Source organism: Spinacia oleracea, chromosome 1 (assembly GCF_020520425.1).
Source record: "Spinacia oleracea cultivar Varoflay chromosome 1, BTI_SOV_V1, whole genome shotgun sequence".
NCBI lineage: Eukaryota > Viridiplantae > Streptophyta > Magnoliopsida > Caryophyllales > Amaranthaceae > Spinacia > Spinacia oleracea.
Genome location: NC_079487.1, coordinates 11799514 through 11822337, shown reverse-complemented (window position 1 = coordinate 11822337; position 22824 = coordinate 11799514). Strand labels below are relative to the sequence as shown.

The 22824-nt window shown below is 39.5% G+C and overlaps 1 protein-coding gene across 2 annotated transcripts; it reads left to right on the top strand.

Moving 5' to 3' along the window:
- Positions 1-7483: 7483 nt before the first annotated feature.
- Positions 7484-14543, top strand: LOC130465732 (ubiquitin-like-specific protease 1). Of its 2 annotated transcripts, XM_056834587.1 has the most exons (6): positions 9587-9733; positions 9813-9992; positions 10085-10189; positions 13976-14045; positions 14157-14255; positions 14357-14543. In XM_056834587.1, the coding sequence occupies exons 1-6, from the start codon at positions 9636-9638 to the stop codon at positions 14453-14455; spliced, it is 651 nt and encodes a 216-aa protein (XP_056690565.1). In that variant the 5' UTR covers positions 9587-9635; the 3' UTR covers positions 14456-14543. The 2 variants fall into 2 exon arrangements, with proteins under 2 accessions (XP_056690566.1, XP_056690565.1); XM_056834588.1 differs by lacking the exons at positions 9587-9733; positions 9813-9992; positions 10085-10189; positions 14357-14543 and adding exons at positions 7484-7775; positions 7874-8089 and having other exon boundaries at positions 14157-14225.
- Positions 14544-22824: the final 8281 nt, after the last annotated feature.

The following is a 22824-nucleotide window of genomic DNA, read 5'->3' as shown; positions in this document are numbered from 1 at the left end:
TCTAAAAAAGAGTTCCAGAAGATGGTCGTGGGTAAGTTCATCAATGATAGAGACTATGAGGTAGAAGATCTGAAAGAATGGCTGGATTCCTGGAGAATGAGGGGGGGTGATGGATGTTTGGAAGGAAGAAGATCTCTTCTTCTTCGTCTTTCATGAAGGAGAAGACTATATAGACTTTATGGGAAGGTATAATACGCTTAATTTCCACGGTGCCCTAATGGTTTTAAAAGCTTGGTTCCCAGCTGCTTCTTTTCGCTCGTTCAACTTCTCAGAATCTCTAATGTGGGTAAAAGTGGAAGGAATTCCTTTGACGTTTCATTCTTCAAAAGTGGCTGAAGCAATGTTGATGAAGATTGGAAAACTTGTGTGTTTTGATGAAAGATCAGTGGTCCCAGGGTTTAAGAGATGGGTAAGAGCCCTAGTATGTGTGAAAGTTTCAAAACCGCTTCTGCCAGGATGTTTCTTTGAATATGAAGAAGGGAAATCAGTATGGGTTGATTTTCGATATGAAGGTGTGTTTATCTTCTGTAAAAGATGTGGGAAAATCGGTCATGAGATGATTGAGTGTCACTAGTGGAAAAAGGCTTATTTGCATCCCCGCATTTGCCACGCCATTCTGAACATGTGACGCAAATGACAAATTTTAGCATAAAATTTAGTCATTTGCGTCGCAGCTTTATTAAACTGCGACGCAAATGACTCTAGGATGCCCCCCAGAGTCATTTGCGTCGCAGATTAGTAAAACTGCGACGCAATTAACTCAATCAAGTGCGTCGCAGATTTACTAATCTGCGACGCAAATGACTCTGGGGGGCATCCTAGAGTCATTTGCGTCGCAGTTTAATAAAGCTGCGACGCAAATGTGTTTTGATTTTTTTTTTTCGAATTCGCGCTCACGCTTAATTGCTTTCAAGCTTCATTCTGACTTAGGTTTTGCTCGACAAACAACCAACACTGCTTCACTCCCAAACGAAACCAAACACCAACACTGCTAGAGTCTCACCGGCGGCTTCACCCTGCCGTCGTTGCTTCACTGCCGCCTTCCGTGCCTTCCGCCGTTTCTTCACTGCGCTGCCCCTTCACTGCGCTGCACTTCACTGCTTCACTCCTTCTTGCTGTACTCCCTTTTTAGAGCCGCTGCCCACGGCCAAGGAAGTCGTCCACGCTGCCGCCCACTCACTCCTTCACGCCGCCGCCCACTCACTCCTTCACGCCGCCGCCCACTCAGCCGCCCTTGTTCATTGTAGTCTCTCCTCTCTTAGGTATTGAATTTTAATTTTGATATTTATTGAATTTTAATTGTGCATTTTAATTTTAATTGTGGACATTATAATTGAATTTTAATTATGCATTATAATTGAATTTTAATGGTTGATATTATTTGTTGAATTTTAATTGGGTACATTTTAGGATTTAGGTTTTGTTGAATTTTAGTTGTAGGTTTTGTTGAATTTTAGTTGAATTTTAATTGGGTACATTTTAGGATTTAGGTTTTGTTGAATTTTAGTTGTAGGTTTTGTTGAATTTTAGTTGAATTTTAATTGGGTACATTTTAGGATTTAGGTTTTGTTGAATTTTAGTTGTTAGGTTTTGTTGAATTAAAAGTTATGAAATGAAGTTTTGGGTATGAAATGAATTTAGGTGATATATGAAATCATGTTTTGGGTTTGCTACAAAATTTTGGATTTATAATGATATGAATAGCCTAGTTTATATTCTAACCTTTGACAAAATTTGGTCTAGTGGTTGAAAATGGATCGGAGTTGGATGTATGGTAGTAAACGATTTTCTACAAGGTTCTTACAAGGGATTCAAGAGTTCATTAAGGTTGCCTTGAAACATCAATCAAAACATGAATCAAGTTTAATTCTGTGTCCTTGTTGTGATTGCAATAATTCAAGGGGGTATCGGGATATTGATGATATTGTTGATCACATAGTTCGTCGCGGTTTTAAGGGTAACTACACGACGTGGACATGGCATGGTGAGAGCATAGATCATGGGGCAAGTTCTAGTATGCCGAGCTCGAGTCAGCATAATCATTGTGATAATGGTGATGATAATGAAATTGAGGATGATATTGGTGTTGAAAGTGAGGAAGAAGAGGAGAAAGATAGGATAGATGATATGATGCATGATGTGGAAGACCATCATTTCGTTGAGCGTCCCCATATGTATGATAGTATAATCAAAGCTTCCGCAACACCATTATATCCTGGTTCTACACAAACTGTACTTGGTGCCGTCATCGAATATTTCAACTTAAAGGTGGAAAACGGTTGGACCAACAAGAGTTTTTCACAGTTTTTGGAGGCCACGTCTGGTAATCTTCCTGAAGGAAACAAACTTCCAAGGTCTAACTATGAGGCCCAGAAGCTTATGTGTCCTTTGGGTATGGATTATGAGAAGATACACGCGTGTCCAAATGATTGCGTGTTGTATCGAAAGCAGTATGCAAATCTGCATGAGTGTCCAAGATGCGGATTGTCCCGTTACAAGATCGTGGAGAATTATGCAACATCAACTAAGAAGAAACCTTCTCCGGCTAAGGTGCTTTGGTATCTTCCAATTATACCAAGATTTAAGCGCCTTTTCTCAGAAGAGAAAACTGCAAAACTCTTGAGGTGGCATGCCGAGGGGAGGAAGAAAGATGGGTTAATGAGGCATCCTGCTGATTCTCCACAATGGAGGAACATTGATCGAAAGTACAAGGTCTTTAGGGAAGAAGTTCAGAATCTCAGGCTTGGTCTTTGCACGGATGGAATGAACCCATTTGGGACACTTAGTACCCAATATAGCACTTGGCCGGTTCTTCTCACCATATACAATTTGCCTCCTTGGTTATGCATGAAGCGTAGATACATCATGTTGTCGCTCTTAATCTCTGGGCCTAAACAACCCGGAAATGACATAGATGTGTATCTAGAGCCACTCATTGAAGATTTGAAATTGTTGTGGGATGAAGGGGTGTTGATGTTTGATGCATACACCAAAACCAATTTCACTTTACGTGCCATGATTTTTTGTACGATAAATGATTTCCCGGCTTATGGAAATTTGTCAGGGTATTCTGTAAAGGGAAAGAAGGCATGTCCAGTTTGTCATGATGATTTGGTCTCGAGGCGCCTAAAATTTTGTGGGAAAGATGTGTACATGGATTACCGGATGTATCTTCCTGAAGATCATCCATTTCGAAAAGAGAAGGAAGCTTTTAATGGAGAATTGGAGATGAGAGAAGCTCCTGCCTCCTTATGTGCGTGTGAGGTTTATGAACGGGTTAAAGACATTGAGACAGAGTTTGGTAAGCCTTATAAAGGTCAGCCAAGTGGTGGTTACAAGAAGAGGTCTATCTTTTGGGATCTCCCATATTGGAGAGATTTGGAAGTTAGGCATTGTTTGGATGTAATGCATATTGAGAAAAATGTTTGTGATGCCATTGTTGGGACATTGTTGAATATGCAAGGGAAAACGAAGGATGGGCCTAAAGTTAGACAAGATATGGCTGCTATGGGTCGCTCCGAGTTGGCACCTCAAGAAAGGGGAAAACGCTGGTACCTTCCCCCAGCTTGTTTCACCTTGTCTAAAAAGGAGAAAGTTAGCTTTTGTGAGTCTTTGCATGGCTTAAAGGTCCCTGCCGGTTACTCTTCAAATTTTCGTAGACTTGTGTCCATGTCTGACTTGAAATTAGTTGGAATGAAATCTCATGATTGTCACGTGTTGATGCAACAATTGCTGCCGGTTGCAATTCGAGGGATATTGCCGCCACAAGTGAGGTATACCATTACAAGATTGTGTTTCTTTTTCAACACAATTTGTAGCAAGGTGATCAATCCAACAATACTGGATGATTTGCAGGCTGATGTACTTGAGACCATGTGTCGGTTTGAAAAGTATTTTCCGCCATCATTCTTTGACATGATGCCTCATTTGATTATTCATCTTGTTCGTGAAATTAAGCTTTGTGGGCCAGTTTGTATGAGGTACATGTATCCCTTTGAACGGGAAATGGGTACCTTGAAAAATAGAGTGATGAATCCGGCCAAACCTGAAGCTAGTATTGTCCAACGAACCGTCGCGGAGGAAGTTGCTGCATGGGTTTCTCAATATATGGCACGTTTGAAAGAAGTCGGAGTACCAAAGTCTAGACATGATGGGAGACTTGGGGGTCAAGGTACAATTGGCAAGAAAAGGATATCAATCAGTTCTGAAATGATGTGTAAGGTTGAGCTGTTTGTGGTGCAAAGTCTTAGTGAAGTCCATCCATACGTGGCTGAGCACATGAACTTTCTTAGAGAGCAATATCCTTCAAAAAATGGTCCTCAACTGATAAAAGAGCATAATCGTTCATTCCTCACATGGTTCAAGCGTCGAGTGATGGATCAATTTTCCGACACGCCTAATGAGGTATCTGACATGGTGAGATGGTTGGCATATGGTCCTAAATGTCAAGTCATATCTTATGAGGGGTACGACATCAATGGCTATTCTTTTTACACGAAGCGACAAGATGACAAAACGACGATGCAAAATAGTGGTGTTACGGCAATATGTTTGTCTTCAGAGTATGCTAGTGTAAAAGATAGAACACTTGTAGATAAGACGAACTCTTACTATGGAGTCATTGAAGAAATATTAGAGTTGGAATATAAGTATTTTAAGATTCCTCTATTCCGGTGCAAGTGGGTTGATATTAGTCGCGGTGTCAAAAAGGATGAACATGGGTACCTGACACTTGTAAACTTTAGTCGAGTTGGGCATCTTGCAGATCCTTTCATATTAGCATCACAGGCAAAACAAATCTTTTACATGGTTGACCCTGCCGATCGTAGTTGGTCAGTTGTTCTGGAAGGCAAAAGAAGAATACTTGGCGTTGAGGATGTAGATGATGAAGAAGAGTATGATGAGCAGTTTAATGAGATTCCACCTTCCTCCTGGCATATCCCTCAAATGATTGACGATGTTGACATGAGTTATACACGCCGAGATCATGATGAAGGATTTTATGTTGAAAAAGAGAAATAGTGAGATAGGTACTATTTTGGCAACTATTTTTTCACCAAGTTAATTTGTAGATTAGTTAAAAGTTGGGTTCGAAAATGTCATTTTTGCCTAAATATGTACTATAACGACCCAATTACCCTTAAATGTGGAATAATAGATTAGTACGAGGCTTAGAAAGTTATAACTATGCATATGAGACATGTAATAAGTTTGAAAACATTCCTTAGGTTCTTTGGTTCAAAGTTGGGTTCGAAAATGTCATTTTTGCCTAAATATGTACTATAACGACCCAATTACCCTTAAATGTGGAATAATAGATTAGTACGAGGCTTAGAAAGTTATAACTATGCATATGAGACATGTAATAAGTTTGAAAACATTCCTTAGGTTCTTTGGTTCAAAGTTGGGTTCGAAAATGTCATTTTTGCCTAAATATGTACTATAACGACCCAATTACCCTTAAATGTGGAATAATAGATTATTACGAGGCTTAGAAAGTTATAACTATGCATATGAGACATGTAATAAGTTTGAAAACATTCCTTAGGTTCTTTGGTTCAAAGTTGGGTTCGAAAATGTCATTTTTGCCTAAATATGTACTATAACGACCCAATTACCCTTAAATGTGGAATAATAGATTAGTACGAGGCTTAGAAAGTTATAACTATGCATATGAGACATGTAATAAGTTTGAAAACATTCCTTAGGTTCTTTGGTTCAAAGTTGGGTTCGAAAATGTCATTTTTGCCTAAATATGTACTATAACGACCCAATTACCCTTAAATGTGGAATAATAGATTATTACGAGGCTTAGAAAGTTATAACTATGCATATGAGACATGTAATAAGTTTGAAAACATTCCTTAGGTTCTTTGGTTCAAAGTTGGGTTCGAAAATGTCATTTTTGCCTAAATATGTACTATAACGACCCAATTACCCTTAAATGTGGAATAATAGATTAGTACGAGGCTTAGAAAGTTATAACTATGCATATGAGACATGTAATAAGTTTGAAAACATTCCTTAGGTTCTTTGGTTCAAAGTTGGGTTCGAAAATGTCATTTTTGCCTAAATATGTAATATAACGACCCAATTACCCTTAAATGTGGAATAATAGATTATTACGAGGCTTAGAAAGTTATAACTATGTATATGAGACATGTAATAAGTTTGAAAACATTCCTTAGGTTCTTTGGTTCAAAGTTGGGTTCGAAAACGTCATTTTTGCCTAAATATGTACTATAACGACCCAATTACCCTTAAATGTGGAATAATAGATTAGTACGAGGCTTTAGGATAGTGGTGGTTGTTCAAAGGATGATGGATGGTTACACCTGATACTTCTTTATTCAGGGAATTTCCATACTCCTTGAATTCTTATGCAACTGGTCTCTATATTATGCTCATGGAGCTGGATATTATGTCATCCATGTTTGCACTCCCAAACTACCTCCCAACCCGGAAAAAAAACATCTTATTTGGATTTAAGTGTCTGCTAAGTTCCTGTGTACCATCTAATTGCTGGTTGTTAGTATCTGAAGGTTATTTCAGGAGCTTGGTTGTGCTTTCTTTGTTGCTTAATCTTTAAAGAACAGTCTGTTTTTGGGTGGGTTTGTGGACCAAAATTTTGCATATTCAAATTCATTCCCCAGCATTTGTACAGAACTGATCAGAACTGACCAGTTCTATGCACTGATCTGCACAGCTCAGATCAGAACTGTGCAGATCAGTGCACAGAACTGGTCAGAACTGATCAGTTCTGTGCACTGATCTGCATAGTTCTGATCTGAGCTGTGCAGATCAGTGCACAGAACTGGTCAGCTCTGATCAGTTCTGTGCACTGATCTGCACAGCTCAGATCAGAACTGTGCAGATCAGTGCACAGAACTGGTCAGTTCTGATCAGTTCTGTGCACTGATCTGCACAGTTCTGATCTGAGCTGTGCAGATCAGTGCACAGAACTGATCAGCTCTGATCAGTTCTGTGCACTGATCTGCACAGTTCTGATCTGAGCTGTGCAGATCAGTGCACAGAACTGGTCAGCTCTGATCAGTTCTGTGCACTGATCTGCACAGTTCTGATCTGAGCTGTGCAGATCAGTGCACAGAACTGGTCAGCTCTGACCAGTTCTGTGCACTGATCTGCACAGTTCTGATCTAAGCTGTGCAGATCAGTGCACAGAACTGATCAGTTCTGACCAGTTCTGTGCACTGATCTGCACAGTTCTGATCTGAGCTGTGCAGATCAGTGCACAGAACTGGTCAGCTCTGATCAGTTCTGTGCACTGATCTGCACAGTTCTGATCTGAGCTGTGCAGATCAGTGCACAGAACTGATCAGTTCTGACCAGTTCTGTGCACTGATCTGCACAGTTCTGATCTGAGCTGTGCAGATCAGTGCACAGAACTGATCAGAACTTTATTTTTATTTTAAAATCCTGCTTTTGAAGGTATGTAATTTTGATGATTTTCCAATGCAGTACCGTCAGGCATGGATGAAGATCAACACGCAAATTCAGGTCCTTCTAACAAATCACCAAATCAAGTGCCCCAAAAGCAAAAAAAGAAGCCAAGAGGCCCTACAAAAGGAATAAAATCCATGCCCGGGGTTCCAAGAAAAATTGAATGGGATCACTTGGACCGACCCACAGGGAAATGGGCAACGGATTACAAGAATCACATTGGCGAGATAAGTCGCGCAAAGGTTTCAATATTGATCAGAACCTGGGAAGATGTTTCACAAGGAATAAAAGACACTTTGTGGGAAGACGTCAAGGTAACCGGTTTTATTTTGGAAATTCAGTTGTACATATCTACGTGTCTTTTTCATGTGCTAAAAGACTTTCTTGTTCCTTTTCTTTTTCTTTCATTTAGAGAGAATTTCATATCACAGATGAAACTAAGAAAGAAGTTGTCTTAAAGAGTTGTGATAAGCGTTGGAGGGAATTCAAATCAAGATTGACGACTGGTTGGATTCGGGGTATAAGGAAAAGGCCAAAAGATGAAAAGATTCCATATGATTTGTATAGTTATATAACTAAGGATATATGGAAGGAATTTGTGAAGATACGTACCTCCGAAGAAGCTGAGGTATAAAAATTATTCTTATTTAAAGTCTTGTTATAATCTAAGTTTTATTTTGTTGTAATAATTTCTTTTACCCCCCTAAAATTAGGAAATAAGTGAGAAAGCAAGACAAAGTCAATCTTTCAACATATATCCTCATCATATGGGACAGAAATCATATGCTGAAATGACAAGTGAATGGCAGAGAAAAGGGTACATTCCCTCAGTTTCTTCGTCATCTGAAGGTTCCTCTGCGTCTACAATTTCTTCAAGTTTGCCGAGTAGGACATGTTTATGGCTTCTTGCAAGATCGAAACCAGATGAGAAAGGAAATCCTTACTTGCCGGATGAGGGCACACAAAAGGTCAAAGAAAATATTGTAAGTTCATTTAACAATTTTGCGTAATGTTGTGATTCCTCTAATTTCATATATGTTCTTAAATATGAAACCAAGTGTTGAACTTTTCTCAAAACCATTTGATTTCATGTAGGATGAATGGAAAAGGAAACAAGATGAAGGGGAATTTGTTCCCAAAAGTGCACGAGATGATGTCTTATCTCGTGCACTTGGTAAGACTAAAGAAGGGAGACCACTAACATTTGGTGGTGGAGTAGGCATCAAAGCTGTGTGGGGGACCGGAGAGCGGCGTAGCTTTCGACGGTATGGAGATGCGGAGATGGAGGAAATGGAAGCAAGAGTGACCAAAAGGGTCAAAGATGAGACAATACAAGAGATGAACTCCAAGATGGATGCCATGGTCATGGAGAAATTTATCACATTTGCTAAAGAACTTGGTGTCCAAATACCAAGCCATATGAGGATAGACGCAAATGTTCATAGTAGTTGTCGTTCCGGGGGTTTAGATCCATTTGCCGACATTACGGTATGATAATTTGTGTTTTTCAAGTACTTTGTTTCTAGTTAATTCTATTGAACTTTTCTAACATGTTACATTGTATTTGCGTTATTGTTCAAAATAAATAATAAGGAACCTGTCCCGTGCCATCTATACCTGAACATAGGCTCGGAGAAAGTCTTTGTTGCCTATGGTACCATATGTCCAGAGTTGCTCCTTGATCACCACAACGACGTCACGTCCGATAACGTGAAAGTGAGCGTTGATGATTTTGAGCCCGCGTACAAAGAAGCTCCCGTCCCCGTGCCTTCTCAATATATTAAGAAACTTGCTCAAGCTCATGGTACCTTCACTCAGTGGCCAAAACATTTGGTGTCGCTTACGAATGAGGAGGTAACTAACATATGCATGATAATTTGAAGTAGAACTATTATACCATGTATGCTCACTAATATGTATATCGTTATTTGAAAATCATACCTCAGGTAAACAAGCCTACAAGTAAAGAGCCTAAAGGGAAAGGGAACAAAGGGAAAGAGATAGTGGTTGGGGGAAGTGGAACAAAAGCGTCCAACACTAAATCAAAAACCTATTTCCTTGAAAATTATAAAGTGCAAAATTTGAGTGGTAAGTGCAATGTGATGAAAACTATGATGTTGGGATTAAAAGAAGGGGAGCACGTTAAGGTACATTGCACTAAAAGGACATTCAATATGGAAAAGGAATTTGAAATTAGTGTCACCGTTGAAGACACCGATCAACTTCTCTCGGGAGCATGGCTCAATATATCAATAATACAAGTTTTTGCTACGTGAGTTACCTAAATTCATATTTTGCCCCTAAATTTGATTTTTATGATTGTCTTAACGTTCTTACACTCTATATTATAGGGCTTTGAGTGAGTTGTGTTTTCACGATGATTGTCACCCCAATAGTATTGGATTCATGTGCCCGGAGATGATCTCGGCCACCATGTTAAAGTCCGATGCAGATCGAATTCTATTGTACATGACGAGGTCCATGAGTGCACTTAGTTCTAAGACATTCATCTTATGTCCATACTACGAAAAGTATGAAAATTACTTTGAACTTCGTTTTTAATTGATTGTTATAAATTTAACTTTTTTTTTTCTAACTACATACGTTTATTGTTTGTATGTAGGAGTCACTGGATGCTTTTAGTTCTTTGCTTGTCTAAACGTGAGGTCTACATATTTGATTCTCAACAGAAGAAGAGAAATTTGATGATTAAGGAGCCACTAAACAAGTAAGTAAAGTATGCATATGAAAATGCCATTTTTGCCAAAATTTTTGCCTTAGGTTCTTTAGTTCAAAGTTGGGTTCGAAAACATCATTTTTGCCTAAAAATGACCTAGGACGACCCAATTAGCCTTAAATGTGAAATAATAGATTGTAAAGGGACTTAGAAAGTTATAACTATGCATATGAGACGTGTAATAAGTTTGAAAACATTCCTTAGGTTCTTTGGTTCAAAGTTGGGTTCGAAAACATCATTTTTGCCTAAAAATGACCTAGGACGACCCAAATAGCCTTAAATGTGAAATAATAGATTGTAAAGGGCCTTAGAAAGTTATAACTATGCATATGAGACGTGTAATAAGTTTGAAAACATTCCTTAGGTTCTTTGGTTCAAAGTTGGGTTCGAAAACATCATTTTTGCCTAAAAATGACCTAGGACGACCCAAATAGCCTTAAATGTGAAATAATAGATTGTAAAGGGCCTTAGAAAGTTATAACTATGCATATGAGACGTGTAATAAGTTTGAAAACATTCCTTAGGTTCTTTGGTTCAAAGTTGGGTTCGAAAACATCATTTTTGCCTAAAAATGACCTAGGACGACCCAAATAGCCTTAAATGTGAAATAATAGATTGTAAAGGGCCTTACAAAGTTATAACTATGCATATGAGACGTGTAATAAGTTTGAAAACATTCCTTAGGTTCTTTGGTTCAAAGTTGGGTTCGAAAACATCATTTTTGCCTAAAAATGACCTAGGACGACCCAAATAGCCTTAAATGTGAAATAATAGATTGTAAAGGGCCTTAGAAAGTTATAACTATGCATATGAGACGTGTAATAAGTTAGAAAACATTCCTTAGGTTCTTTGGTTCAAAGTTGGGTTCGAAAACATCATTTTTGCCTAAAAATGACCTAGGACGACCCAAATAGCCTTAAATGTCAAATAATAGATTGTAAAGGGCCTTACAAAGTTATAACTATTCATATGAGACGTGTAATAAGTTTGAAAACATTCCTTAGGTTCTTTGGTTCAAAGTTGGGTTCGAAAACATCATTTTTGCCTAAAAATGACCTAGGACGACCCAAATAGCCTTAAATGTGAAATAATAGATTGTAAAGGGCCTTACAAAGTTATAACTATGCATATGAGACGTGTAATAAGTTTGAAAACATTCCTTAGGTTCTTTGGTTCAAAGTTGAGTTCGAAAACATCATTTTTGCCTAAAAATGACCTAGGACGACCCAAATAGCCTTAAATGTGAAATAATAGATTGTAAAGGGCCTTAGAAAGTTATAACTATGCATATGAGACGTGTAATAAGTTTGAAAACATTCCTTAGGTTCTTTGGTTCAAAGTTGGGTTCGAAAACATCATTTTTGCCTAAAAATGACCTAGGACGACCCAAATAGCCTTAAATGTGAAATAATAGATTGTAAAGGGCCTTACAAAGTTATAACTATGCATATGAGACGTGTAATAAGTTTGAAAACATTCCTTAGGTTCTTTGGTTCAAAGTTGGGTTCGAAAACATCATTTTTGCCTAAAAATGACCTAGGACGACCCAAATAGCCTTAAATGTGAAATAATAGATTGTAAAGGGCCTTACAAAGTTATAACTATGCATATGAGACGTGTAATAAGTTTGAAAACATTCCTTAGGTTCTTTGGTTCAAAGTTGGGTTCGAAAACATCATTTTTGCCTAAAAATGACCTAGGACGACCCAAATAGCCTTAAATGTGAAATAATAGATTGTAAAGGGCCTTACAAAGTTATAACTATGCATATGAGACGTGTAATAAGTTTGAAAACATTCCTTAGGTTCTTTGGTTCAAAGTTGGGTTCGAAAACATCATTTTTGCCTAAAAATGACCTAGGACGACCCAAATAGCCTTAAATGTGAAATAATAGATTGTAAAGGGCCTTACAAAGTTATAACTATTCATATGAGACGTGTAATAAGTTTGAAAACATTCCTTAGGTTCTTTGGTTCAAAGTTGGGTTCGAAAACATCATTTTTGCCTAAAAATGACCTAGGACGACCCAAATAGCCTTAAATGTGAAATAATAGATTGTAAAGGGCCTTACAAAGTTATAACTATTCATATGAGACGTGTAATAAGTTTGAAAACATTCCTTAGGTTCTTTGGTTCAAAGTTGGGTTCGAAAACATCATTTTTGCCTAAAAATGACCTAGGACGACCCAAATAGCCTTAAATGTGAAATAATAGATTGTAAAGGGCCTTACAAAGTTATAACTATGCATATGAGACGTGTAATAAGTTTGAAAACATTCCTTAGGTTCTTTGGTTCAAAGTTGGGTTCGAAAACATCATTTTTGCCTAAAAATGACCTAGGACGACCCAAATAGCCTTAAATGTGAAATAATAGATTGTAAAGGGCCTTAGAAAGTTATAACTATGCATATGAGACGTGTAATAAGTTTGAAAACATTCCTTAGGTTCTTTGGTTCAAAGTTGGGTTCGAAAACATCATTTTTGCCTAAAAATGACCTAGGACGACCCAAATAGCCTTAAATGTGAAATAATAGATTGTAAAGGGCCTTACAAAGTTATAACTATGCATATGAGACGTGTAATAAGTTTGAAAACATTCCTTAGGTTCTTTGGTTCAAAGTTGGGTTCGAAAACATCATTTTTGCCTAAAAATGACCTAGGACGACCCAAATAGCCTTAAATGTGAAATAATAGATTGTAAAGGGCCTTACAAAGTTATAACTATGCATATGAGACGTGTAATAAGTTTGAAAACATTCCTTAGGTTCTTTGGTTCAAAGTTGGGTTCGAAAACATCATTTTTGCCTAAAAATGACCTAGGACGACCCAAATAGCCTTAAATGTGAAATAATAGATTGTAAAGGGCCTTACAAAGTTATAACTATGCATATGAGACGTGTAATAAGTTTGAAAACATTCCTTAGGTTCTTTGGTTCAAAGTTGGGTTCGAAAACATCATTTTTGCCTAAAAATGACCTAGGACGACCCAAATAGCCTTAAATGTGAAATAATAGATTGTAAAGGGCCTTACAAAGTTATAACTATGCATATGAGACGTGTAATAAGTTTGAAAACATTCCTTAGGTTCTTTGGTTCAAAGTTGGGTTCGAAAACATCATTTTTGCCTAAAAATGACCTAGGACGACCCAAATAGCCTTAAATGTGAAATAATAGATTGTAAAGGGCCTTACAAAGTTATAACTATTCATATGAGACGTGTAATAAGTTTGAAAACATTCCTTAGGTTCTTTGGTTCAAAGTTGGGTTCGAAAACATCATTTTTGCCTAAAAATGACCTAGGACGACCCAAATAGCCTTAAATGTGAAATAATAGATTGTAAAGGGCCTTACAAAGTTATAACTATGCATATGAGACGTGTAATAAGTTTGAAAACATTCCTTAGGTTCTTTGGTTCAAAGTTGGGTTCGAAAACATCATTTTTGCCTAAAAATGACCTAGGACGACCCAATTAGCCTTAAATGTGAAATAATAGATTGTAAAGGGCCTTAGAAAGTTATAACTATGCATATGAGACGTGTAATAAGTTTGAAAACATTCCTTAGGTTCTTTGGTTCAAAGTTGGGTTCGAAAACATCATTTTTGCCTAAAAATGACCTAGAACGTACGACCCAATTAGCCTTAAATGTGACTACTACGTATATAATTGCATTTACATGTGTAAACAAAGTATATAATTGCACTTACATGTAAAATATTCTTTGCATTTACATGTATAAACAAAGTATATATAATTGCATATTTTATCGAATGTGTAGTGCTTTTCGGAGTTACAAGAGACTAGGTGGACAATCTAAGGGAACTAAATTAACATGGATTCCAGCACAGGTATATATATATATAATTAGTTTATTATTTACCTAAGAAATAAGTTTTTCAAAATTATAACATACAATGTGATAGAAATTTTACTTGTGTTATTTATTTTAATGCATTTAGTGTGCTCAACAACCGGGATCACTAGATTGTGGCTACTACGTCATGCGTTTTATGTACGACATAATAATGAATCATGGTAATAGTCAAGATCTTACTAAGGTATGTTCTCATAAACTACGTACTTTATATAATAAATTGAAGTACACAAAACTATTATATTGATCAATCGTTGATAAATTGAATTATTTACACTTTTTTAGGATTTTTCAAGAACATTGCCTTATTCAGCGGAGGAGATTAATGAGGTGAAAGATTTTTGGGCAGATTACTTCATGAACAATGTCGAATTTTTAGCTTAATTTGTAATATGAACTTGATCTCTAGCTAGCTACGTACCTTTGTTGTAATAATTTTATGTTTGTTGTAACATGTTGGTTGATCGATCTATGAGGAATTTAATTGCCTTTTATTGGGAACGTTAATTACGTTGTAAACTTTTGTGACAGGTATTAATTATAAATGTATTCCCGGTAGTGGGAATGAACCGTCTAATTTCAAAGACGATCATGTCGGAATTTCCAACTAATATTAAAAAACGAATATTTTTTTTAAAAAAAATAAGTCATTTGCAATGCACGTTAGCTCAATGTGCGAGGCAAATGACTTTGTTGCGTGCCCTCCCTAGCTGCGCCCGAACCGAACAAGAACAAGTCTTTAGGACTCCAAATGTCGTCCCTCCGTAGATAGTCCACAGCACGTCCGGATCCGCCATAAGCTTGACCAACTAGAATCGCCCTTAAGGTACTTAGAATTTTCGGCTATTGTAGGCAATTATATGACTGAATTTTTGCTCTCAAAAATCACTTTGAATACTTGAATCGTATATCCAAATAATGACCATAGGCCCTTATTTATAGAGGTATGGAAAAGGAATTGTAATCCTACTAGGATGTGGATTTGTTAATTAGAACTTTATCAGGACTCTAAATAACAAAGCAAATCTAATAGGATTAGGATTTTAATCTTCGCACGAATCCTAATAGGATTAGGATTTCCCGCACACGCATCGTACAAGCCGTGCACCCGCGCAGGCCTTGCGGCCCACGACAAGCGCACAGCCCATGTGCGGTGCTGCGCGCGCGCGCGCCCTTGGCTGGGCCTGGCCTTGCGCTGGGCGTGGTCGAGGCGTGCGTTGCTGCGTGCGGCTCGCTGGGCGATGGCCTGGCTTCGTGCTGGGCCTTCGTCTAGCGGGCCTCGTCCGATGCTAATTCGTACGATACGCTTCCGATTAAATTCCCGATTCCGGAATTCATTTCCGATACAAACAACATTTAATATTTCCGATTCCGGAATTGATTTCCGTTTCGAACAAATATTTAATATTTCCGTTTCCGGAATTATTTTCCGATTCCGATAATATTTCCGATTCTGACAATATTTCCGTTTCCGGCAATATTTCCGATTCCGGCAATATTTCCATTTCCGATAATATTTTCCGATACGTACCATGTTTCCGTTTCCGGCAACATCTACGACTTGGATAATATTTATATTTCCGATACGATCCATATTTCCGTTTCCGGCAATATCATCGTTTCCGGAGTATTCATTTCTTGCCTGTGACGATCTCAGCTCCCACTGAAACCAAGATCCTTCGATTCCGAATATCCATAGATGGATTATTTAATGCCATTAAATAATTGATCCGTTTACGTACTATTTGTGTGACCCTACGGGTTCAGTCAAGAGTAAGCTGTGGATTAATATAATTAATTCCACTTGAACTGAAGCGGCCTCTAGTCAGGCATTCAGCTCACTTGATCTCACTGAATTATTAACTTGTTAATTAATACTGAACCGCATTTATTAGACTTAGTATTATATGCATACTTGGACCAAGGGCACTATTTCCTTCAGGAACGTCGAGGTTTATGTGGACGATTCCATTGTAAAGAGCATCAAAGAGGAAGACCATGTCAAAGACCTGGCTGAGACCTTCGGAAATCTGAGGAAATACAACATGAAACTCAACCCGAAGAAGTGTGTCTTCGGGGTCAAGTCAGGAAAGTTCCTCGATTCATGGTGAGCGAAAGAGGAATTGACGCGAACCCGGACAAAGTCCAAGCAGCATTAGATTTGCCCGAGCCGAGGACAAAGAGAGATGTGCAGAGGCTAACTGGCAGGATAGCCGCACTGTCGAGATTCATATCGAAAGCCTCGGACAAGGGAGCTCCTTTCTTCAAATCTCTAAAGCCAAAGACCCTCCCCGGAGGAGAAGCAAAACCCGTCAAGAAAAAGGGTGTCCCGAGGAAGGTGCACCTCGAGCTGATATGGGAACAAGAGAAAAACAATGCGTTTTACAGCTCAAGGCTCACTTGGCCCAACTGCCGACATTGGCCAGGCCAAAAGAGGGGGAAACCCTGTACTTATACGTCGCAGTCAGCCCCGGGACCGTGAGCGCAGTACTCCTTCGGGAAGAGGAGAAAAAGCAACAGCCAATCTACTTCACCAGCCGAACGCTAACAGGTGCCGAAACTCGGTACCCACTCATCGAGAAAGTGGCATATGCAGTGGTGGTGGCTGCAAGAAAGCTGAGACCATACTTCGACTCTCATTAGATCGTAGTATTAACTGGCCAACCGCTCGAAAAAGTACTTGACAAAATAGAGAGGTCGCGAAGATTGGCTGCGTGGGCCTTCGAGCTATCAGAGTTCGGCATCAAGTACCAGCCGAGGAAAGCCATCAAGGCACAAGCACTCACTGACTACTTGGCCGAATGCTCATACCAAGAGGTATTGGATGATACAAAGAGCACTTGGGAGGTCTTCACTGATGGATCCTCCACAGTAAATGGCTCGGGAGCCGGAGTTGTACTGATCCCCCCAACAAGGAAAATCATAGAGTATGCCCTGAAGTTTGGCTTCAAAGCAACCAACAATGAGGCCAAATATGAGGCTGCAATCGCAGGGATAGAACTTTGTTTATCCATGGAAGCCAAACATGTTTGTCTCAAGACTGATTCACAGCTTGTAGCCAACCAAATCTGAGGGGAGTATGAGGCCAAATGGCCCAGCATGACATCTTACCTAGCAAAAATTAAATCCTTAACGTCAAAGTTAAGATCCTTCAAAGTCATCCTCATTCCCCGAGGATAGAATACACAAGCCGACGCGCTGTCAAAACTCGCAAGCTCAACGCTCATCGGCCTAACAGGTGGGTCCATGTGGAAGTTCACCAAGAAAGGAGCATTGATTTGCCACCCCTCACAGTATGCAATTTACGTACCGAGCCGAGCTAGATGGACGCAGTAATAACATACAAGGAGAGGGGAGAACTTCCCGAAGACAAGCTACAAGCGAGAAAGCTGAAAAGATTCAACAAATGGTTCATCATCGATGCCAACGGAGAGCTCATGAGGAAATCATTCTCTGCCTCACTGCTGAAATGTGTAGGTCCAACCGATGCTGACTACATCCTAAGGGAAATCCACCTCGGCATATGAGGAAATCACATCGGAGGCAGGGCATTGGCACACAAGGCCCTTCGGGCTGGATATTGGTGGCCCACCATGGTTTCCGAAGCAAAACAGATGACGAGGAAGTGTGAGAAATGCCAGAAATTCACACCGGCTATCCACCAACCAGCTCAGACCTTACAATCAACGCTCTATCCCTTGCCATTCACACAATGGGGGTTGGACATCATTGGTCCCTTCCCCTCGGCTTTGAACCAGAAGAAGTGGTTGATTGTAGGAGTCGACTATTTCAGCAAGTGGATCGAAGCCGAAGTAGTTTCTTCCATCACTGAGCCACAAGTCCGCAAATTCATCTGGCAGAACATCATCACAAGGTTCAGCCTACCGAGGCTGATGGTCTTCGACCATGGAAAACAATTTGACAACACACCGCTGCAAAAGTGGTGCAAGCAGTTCGGTATCCACCTAGCTTACTCAGCAGTTTGCCACCCTCAAAGAAACGGTCATGCCGAAGCCGCAAACAAACTCATCCTCAACGCACTCAAGAAGAGAGTTAAGGACGAGAAGAGCAAATGGCTGGAAGAGCTTCCTGGAACACTCTGGTCCCTTCGGACCACTGAGAAAGAGGCCACTGGACAAACACCTTTCCACCTGGTATACGGTTCCGAGGCTGTCATCCCTGTAGAGATCGGAACAGAAAGCTTGAGGATCCAGGCATACAACAAGTATGATGGAGTCCATGGAGAAAGCAACGACCAACTCCTGTCCGAAGCTCTTGATCTACTGGATGAAGCCCGGAACGACGCCCGAACTCTCAACGCTTCCTACTTACAAAGGGTCAGCAAGCATTACAACCGAAGAGTCAACGCTAGACCTCTGAAGGTTGGCGATCTAGTACTCAGAAACGCCGCCGCAGTTCAGAAAGGGAGGATCCATGGGAAACTCTCATCCACCTGGGAAGGACCATACATCATCCACTCTGAAAAGAGGGCTGACACTTTTATGCTTAAACAGTTAGATGGAACAATCTTGAAGAACCATTGGAATGCCGATGTTCTCAAGAAATGCTTTGTATGACCTTACTCTATCTGTAATCCAAGTAAGTTGTTTAATGAGAAGAGGAAAGCCCTTGGCACCATGTGTTTTATTAAACTTATCTCTCTATTTTACTTCATTGTCTTTCTATTTTATATGCATGCAGCCTCGGATCTGATCAATCCGAAGCTAATAATTAATCCGAGTTAACCATTCCTTGGACAAAAATTCAAGAAATATCTAACTTAAGATAACCTATGTCCTGCGGTATCGTCCAAAATCCCCGGATTTGCGATACCTCGGAAAACTTTGTTCCCAACAAACAGTCGCTCGAATCAAGTTATAAAGGCTTCGGCTCAGATCCACGGATCGCCGAAGTCATAACTGAGAGTCCGACTAGCGGTTTCTTGCCCAGGTTTCCGAACCACAAGAAACCGGAAGAACAATTCGAACCTCTTAGCAGATCGACGGATCTGAAGAGCTCGAAAATAAAATGAGTCTCTTTGCAGATCTACGGATTTAAAGAGCACAGAAATAAAATGAGTCTCTTAGCAGATCTACGGATTTAAAGAGCTCAGAAACAAAATAACTCTTAGCAGATCTACGGATTTAAAGAGCTCGGAAACAAAATAACTCTTAACAGATCTACGGATCTGAAGAACTAAAAAACGAAGGCAAGCTCCGAGCTTGGCTAAGCAAACTCTCGGAGTCAAGGAAGCTCAGTAAAGCTGAAAGCTTCGAAACTCCAAGAAATTAAACGAAGGCAAAACGATCAGACAACACAGCGAGGTCATTTTTCATTCAATATTTGGGGGAACAAAGTACGATTACATCAATCAACTAAACTCGGCACAATCCGAGAAATCCTCAAAAATTAAAAGCAAAATGACCATAAAGCTAAAAATCGGCAGCCATCAACAGATGATTTCGGCCTACCGAAGTACAAGGAAAGCAAAAAGGAATTATTAAAAGTACTAGGCAGCGGCGAGGCAAAAGGGAAGAAAGTCAAGCACAAGTTCGGAGGCCCTCAACTGGAACCGACCGACTCTGAAGAAGACGATTGCCCGAGTTGCTAAGGGACATCACCAGCAAGTCCCTGCGGAGTAGCCTGCGAAGAAGCACCCACAGTGGTATCGCCTTCCAAGTCAACCTTCCGAGCTTTCTGCTCCTTGGCAGCTTCCTCACGCTCCATAGAAGCGCCATCTATATCGGTTTGGCATCCCAACAGGTTATCCTCGGCCTCGAGCCACTTGGGTACATTTTCAGCCCATTTGAAGTCCGACATGTTCTTAGCAAACATGCGACGAGCGCCGAGGATCCCCTCCCAGTATTGATTGCGACATTGCTCGGCAGTATACATCTGAGCCTTCTCCTGCTCAAGCTTGCGAACCTTGGCCTTTAGCAAATCAACATCAAGCTCCAGCACAGGAATCCGCTCAAGGGACGCTTGAAATTTCTGAGCACTTTCCCGAAGGCCCACGATAGTGGTATCCTTCTCCTGAAGCTTGGCCTCGAGGTTGGCCTTCTCCTCGGCACTCTTCCTCTCAAACTCTTTGTACTTGAGAGAATCAGCCTGCACTTGGAAGGTCAAAATGCAACCTCTTTCCCGATCTTCTCGACAGCGAACCCCCCCCCCCTCTTGGGTGAACTCAACAACCATCTGCTTCGCCTTCGCAAGCTCGGAAATGAGGAAGCTCGCCGATCGTTCGAGGTTGGGGACATCCCGAGCATATATCTCCTCAAACTTTCGGAGCCGCCTCTCGTCATGATATTGACACTCAGCAGCAAAGGAGCTCCAATAGTTGGCCTAGAAAGAAAAGGGTACGCAAGATAAGCCAACGACCGAAGAGAGCTTCAGCAAATTGGGCCACTAAGTCCAAAGCCCAATGGCTCCACACAACAACATCAAACCCACTTCTATTCAACATGGCTGATCAGCCACCAACAAAGGCCCAAGGCCCACTAGTAATAAATGACCTATTAGCATTTACTACACAAACACTATAAATAAGCCGCCAAGGCTCACACCTCAAGGTACGTCCAATTTACCGCCTTAAGACTACTCTCTAGAGAACTTCTCTCTAGAAAACCGAGCATCGTTCTTACTTAGGCATCGGAGGGGCATTCGTCGGAAACACCCCCGAGGCCAGTAACCTTGTTATTGTGCAGGTGTATTTGGACACAACTCATTCAAGCTAGCAAGATCTTCAACACAATCAAAAGGGCCTTCATTCGAAGCCCATTGTTTCAACACCGGAACAGTGGATAAAGTAGGAGAGATATAACAAAAATGTGTAATAATTATGAGAAAATGAATAATTACTAGGTAAAAAATAATTGACAAAAATAATAAAGTAGAAGTGGATACATTAAAAAATAAAAGTGGAGGAGTATATGAATTACATGTATTACAGTAGACAAATCTTATTTAGAGGATGAAAAGCAAAGTATTAATATCAACAATGAGCTCAATCACGGTGAGATCGAAAAATATTGTCACACACATACATTTTATTAAATTCAAAACAACATATATACTATATACAAAATCCCTATTACATAAGGGAGGATCTTAAGCTAATTTGGTAAATACACTTTTGGTGTCCCCCTTAGAATTGACAACATTACCCCCACATCTTCCCATTTCGTTCCCCTTTGAAACCTAATTGCAAATCGAAAACCCTAAATTAAAAGAGAAAATGAAAACGTGCATTGGAGAGAGAAAGGAAACATCCGGCGCCGTCTTCACTCTTCTTGCCATGATCGTGGTGGTTTCTGCCACCAAAGGTCATCATCACTCTCATTACGCCCCAGGGCCGGCTCCGGCAATCTCTCTTAGTATTGAGAACTTTTCCGCTCCTACCCCGGTGCACGCTGGTGGTGCTTCACCGTCTCTTTCAACTTCTCTCTTTGGTGGTTTATCTCTTCTACTTCTTGGCTTAATAAATGCCGGTTGAAGAAATATTGTATACGTCGCAGCCACCGCCGCATCAACATCAGTGTGAGAGAGAGCTGGTCGCCGCTGTGAAGGCACTGCCATGGGCGCCATAGCCCTCGATCTTCATCCCGGCCTCAGCCTGGTCCTTTCACTTTAGGTTTTTCCTTCTCTCTCTCTTCTGTCTTTTTCTCACCGACCTTCTAATTGGCTATGTGATTTGCAATTTCATATTTGCCAATTTGCGACTACAATCATTTGCCAATTTGTGATTTTGGAATTATTCTCCTTCATTTCTAATTGGCTATGTGATTCGCAATTTCTTCATCTGATTATTTGGGGATTTCTTGTAGATGATTTGATATAAAAGTTCAGGAAATTTTGCAATAATCTTCAATTAGATTTCTAAGGTTTTCTATTTGTTGAATTTGGTTGTGGGGATGATTTAAATTTCAAGAAAAGATTAATTTGCATAGATTTGATTTACTTTTTTGTATTTTTTATTGCAATTATTGCAATTATTTTAATTATATTTCTGGGTATTTTTTGTCATTTTTGATTAATTTGTAGAGGATTTGATTTACATCGCACAAATTTCTGTAAAAAACATCGTTTAATATTTTACGAATGTGTTCAAATATAATGGGTATTGTTTATACTTTAAATATTATGATTTAAATTTTTCTTAATATGGATTAGTTCATCAATTAATTACATTTCATAATAGTTTTTTTTGGTTATTCGGTTATCTTAGCAGGTGCTGGTTGAAGGAAATTCGCATAGTCATACTGTTGTTCTTCACCGTCCTCCATCTCTTAATGCCCTTAATACTTCCATGATTAATTAATTGTTTCAGTAATACTATAAGTTTATTGAAAAATTATTGTAAAAAGGTCCATATAAGATAAACAAAAATGGTGTAACCAATTCTGGTAGAACTGTTCAAGTTTAGAGGTTTCAAATTTAAATATGGAAGTTTAGGCTTCCATTATTTTTGGGTACAAATAAAAGAAATGAAAGGTAACATTTTGTAGTTAAAGCATCATACTCCATTGCCTCCTTGGCGATTTCCATTTCATGAATTAAGGGAATGAAGAGTGTGTTTGTGTAATTTTTTTTTGTTCAATTGATCACATTTGTTTGTAATAATGAATGAGTTAATTTCGTACTTCTCAGTGAATTTAGCAAGGAGTTTGTTTCTGTAAATTTTATGTACGATGTTTGATGGGTGAGTCATGTAGTAACTTCTTTTATATAATGTGTAGTACTTCGTATTTGTTATA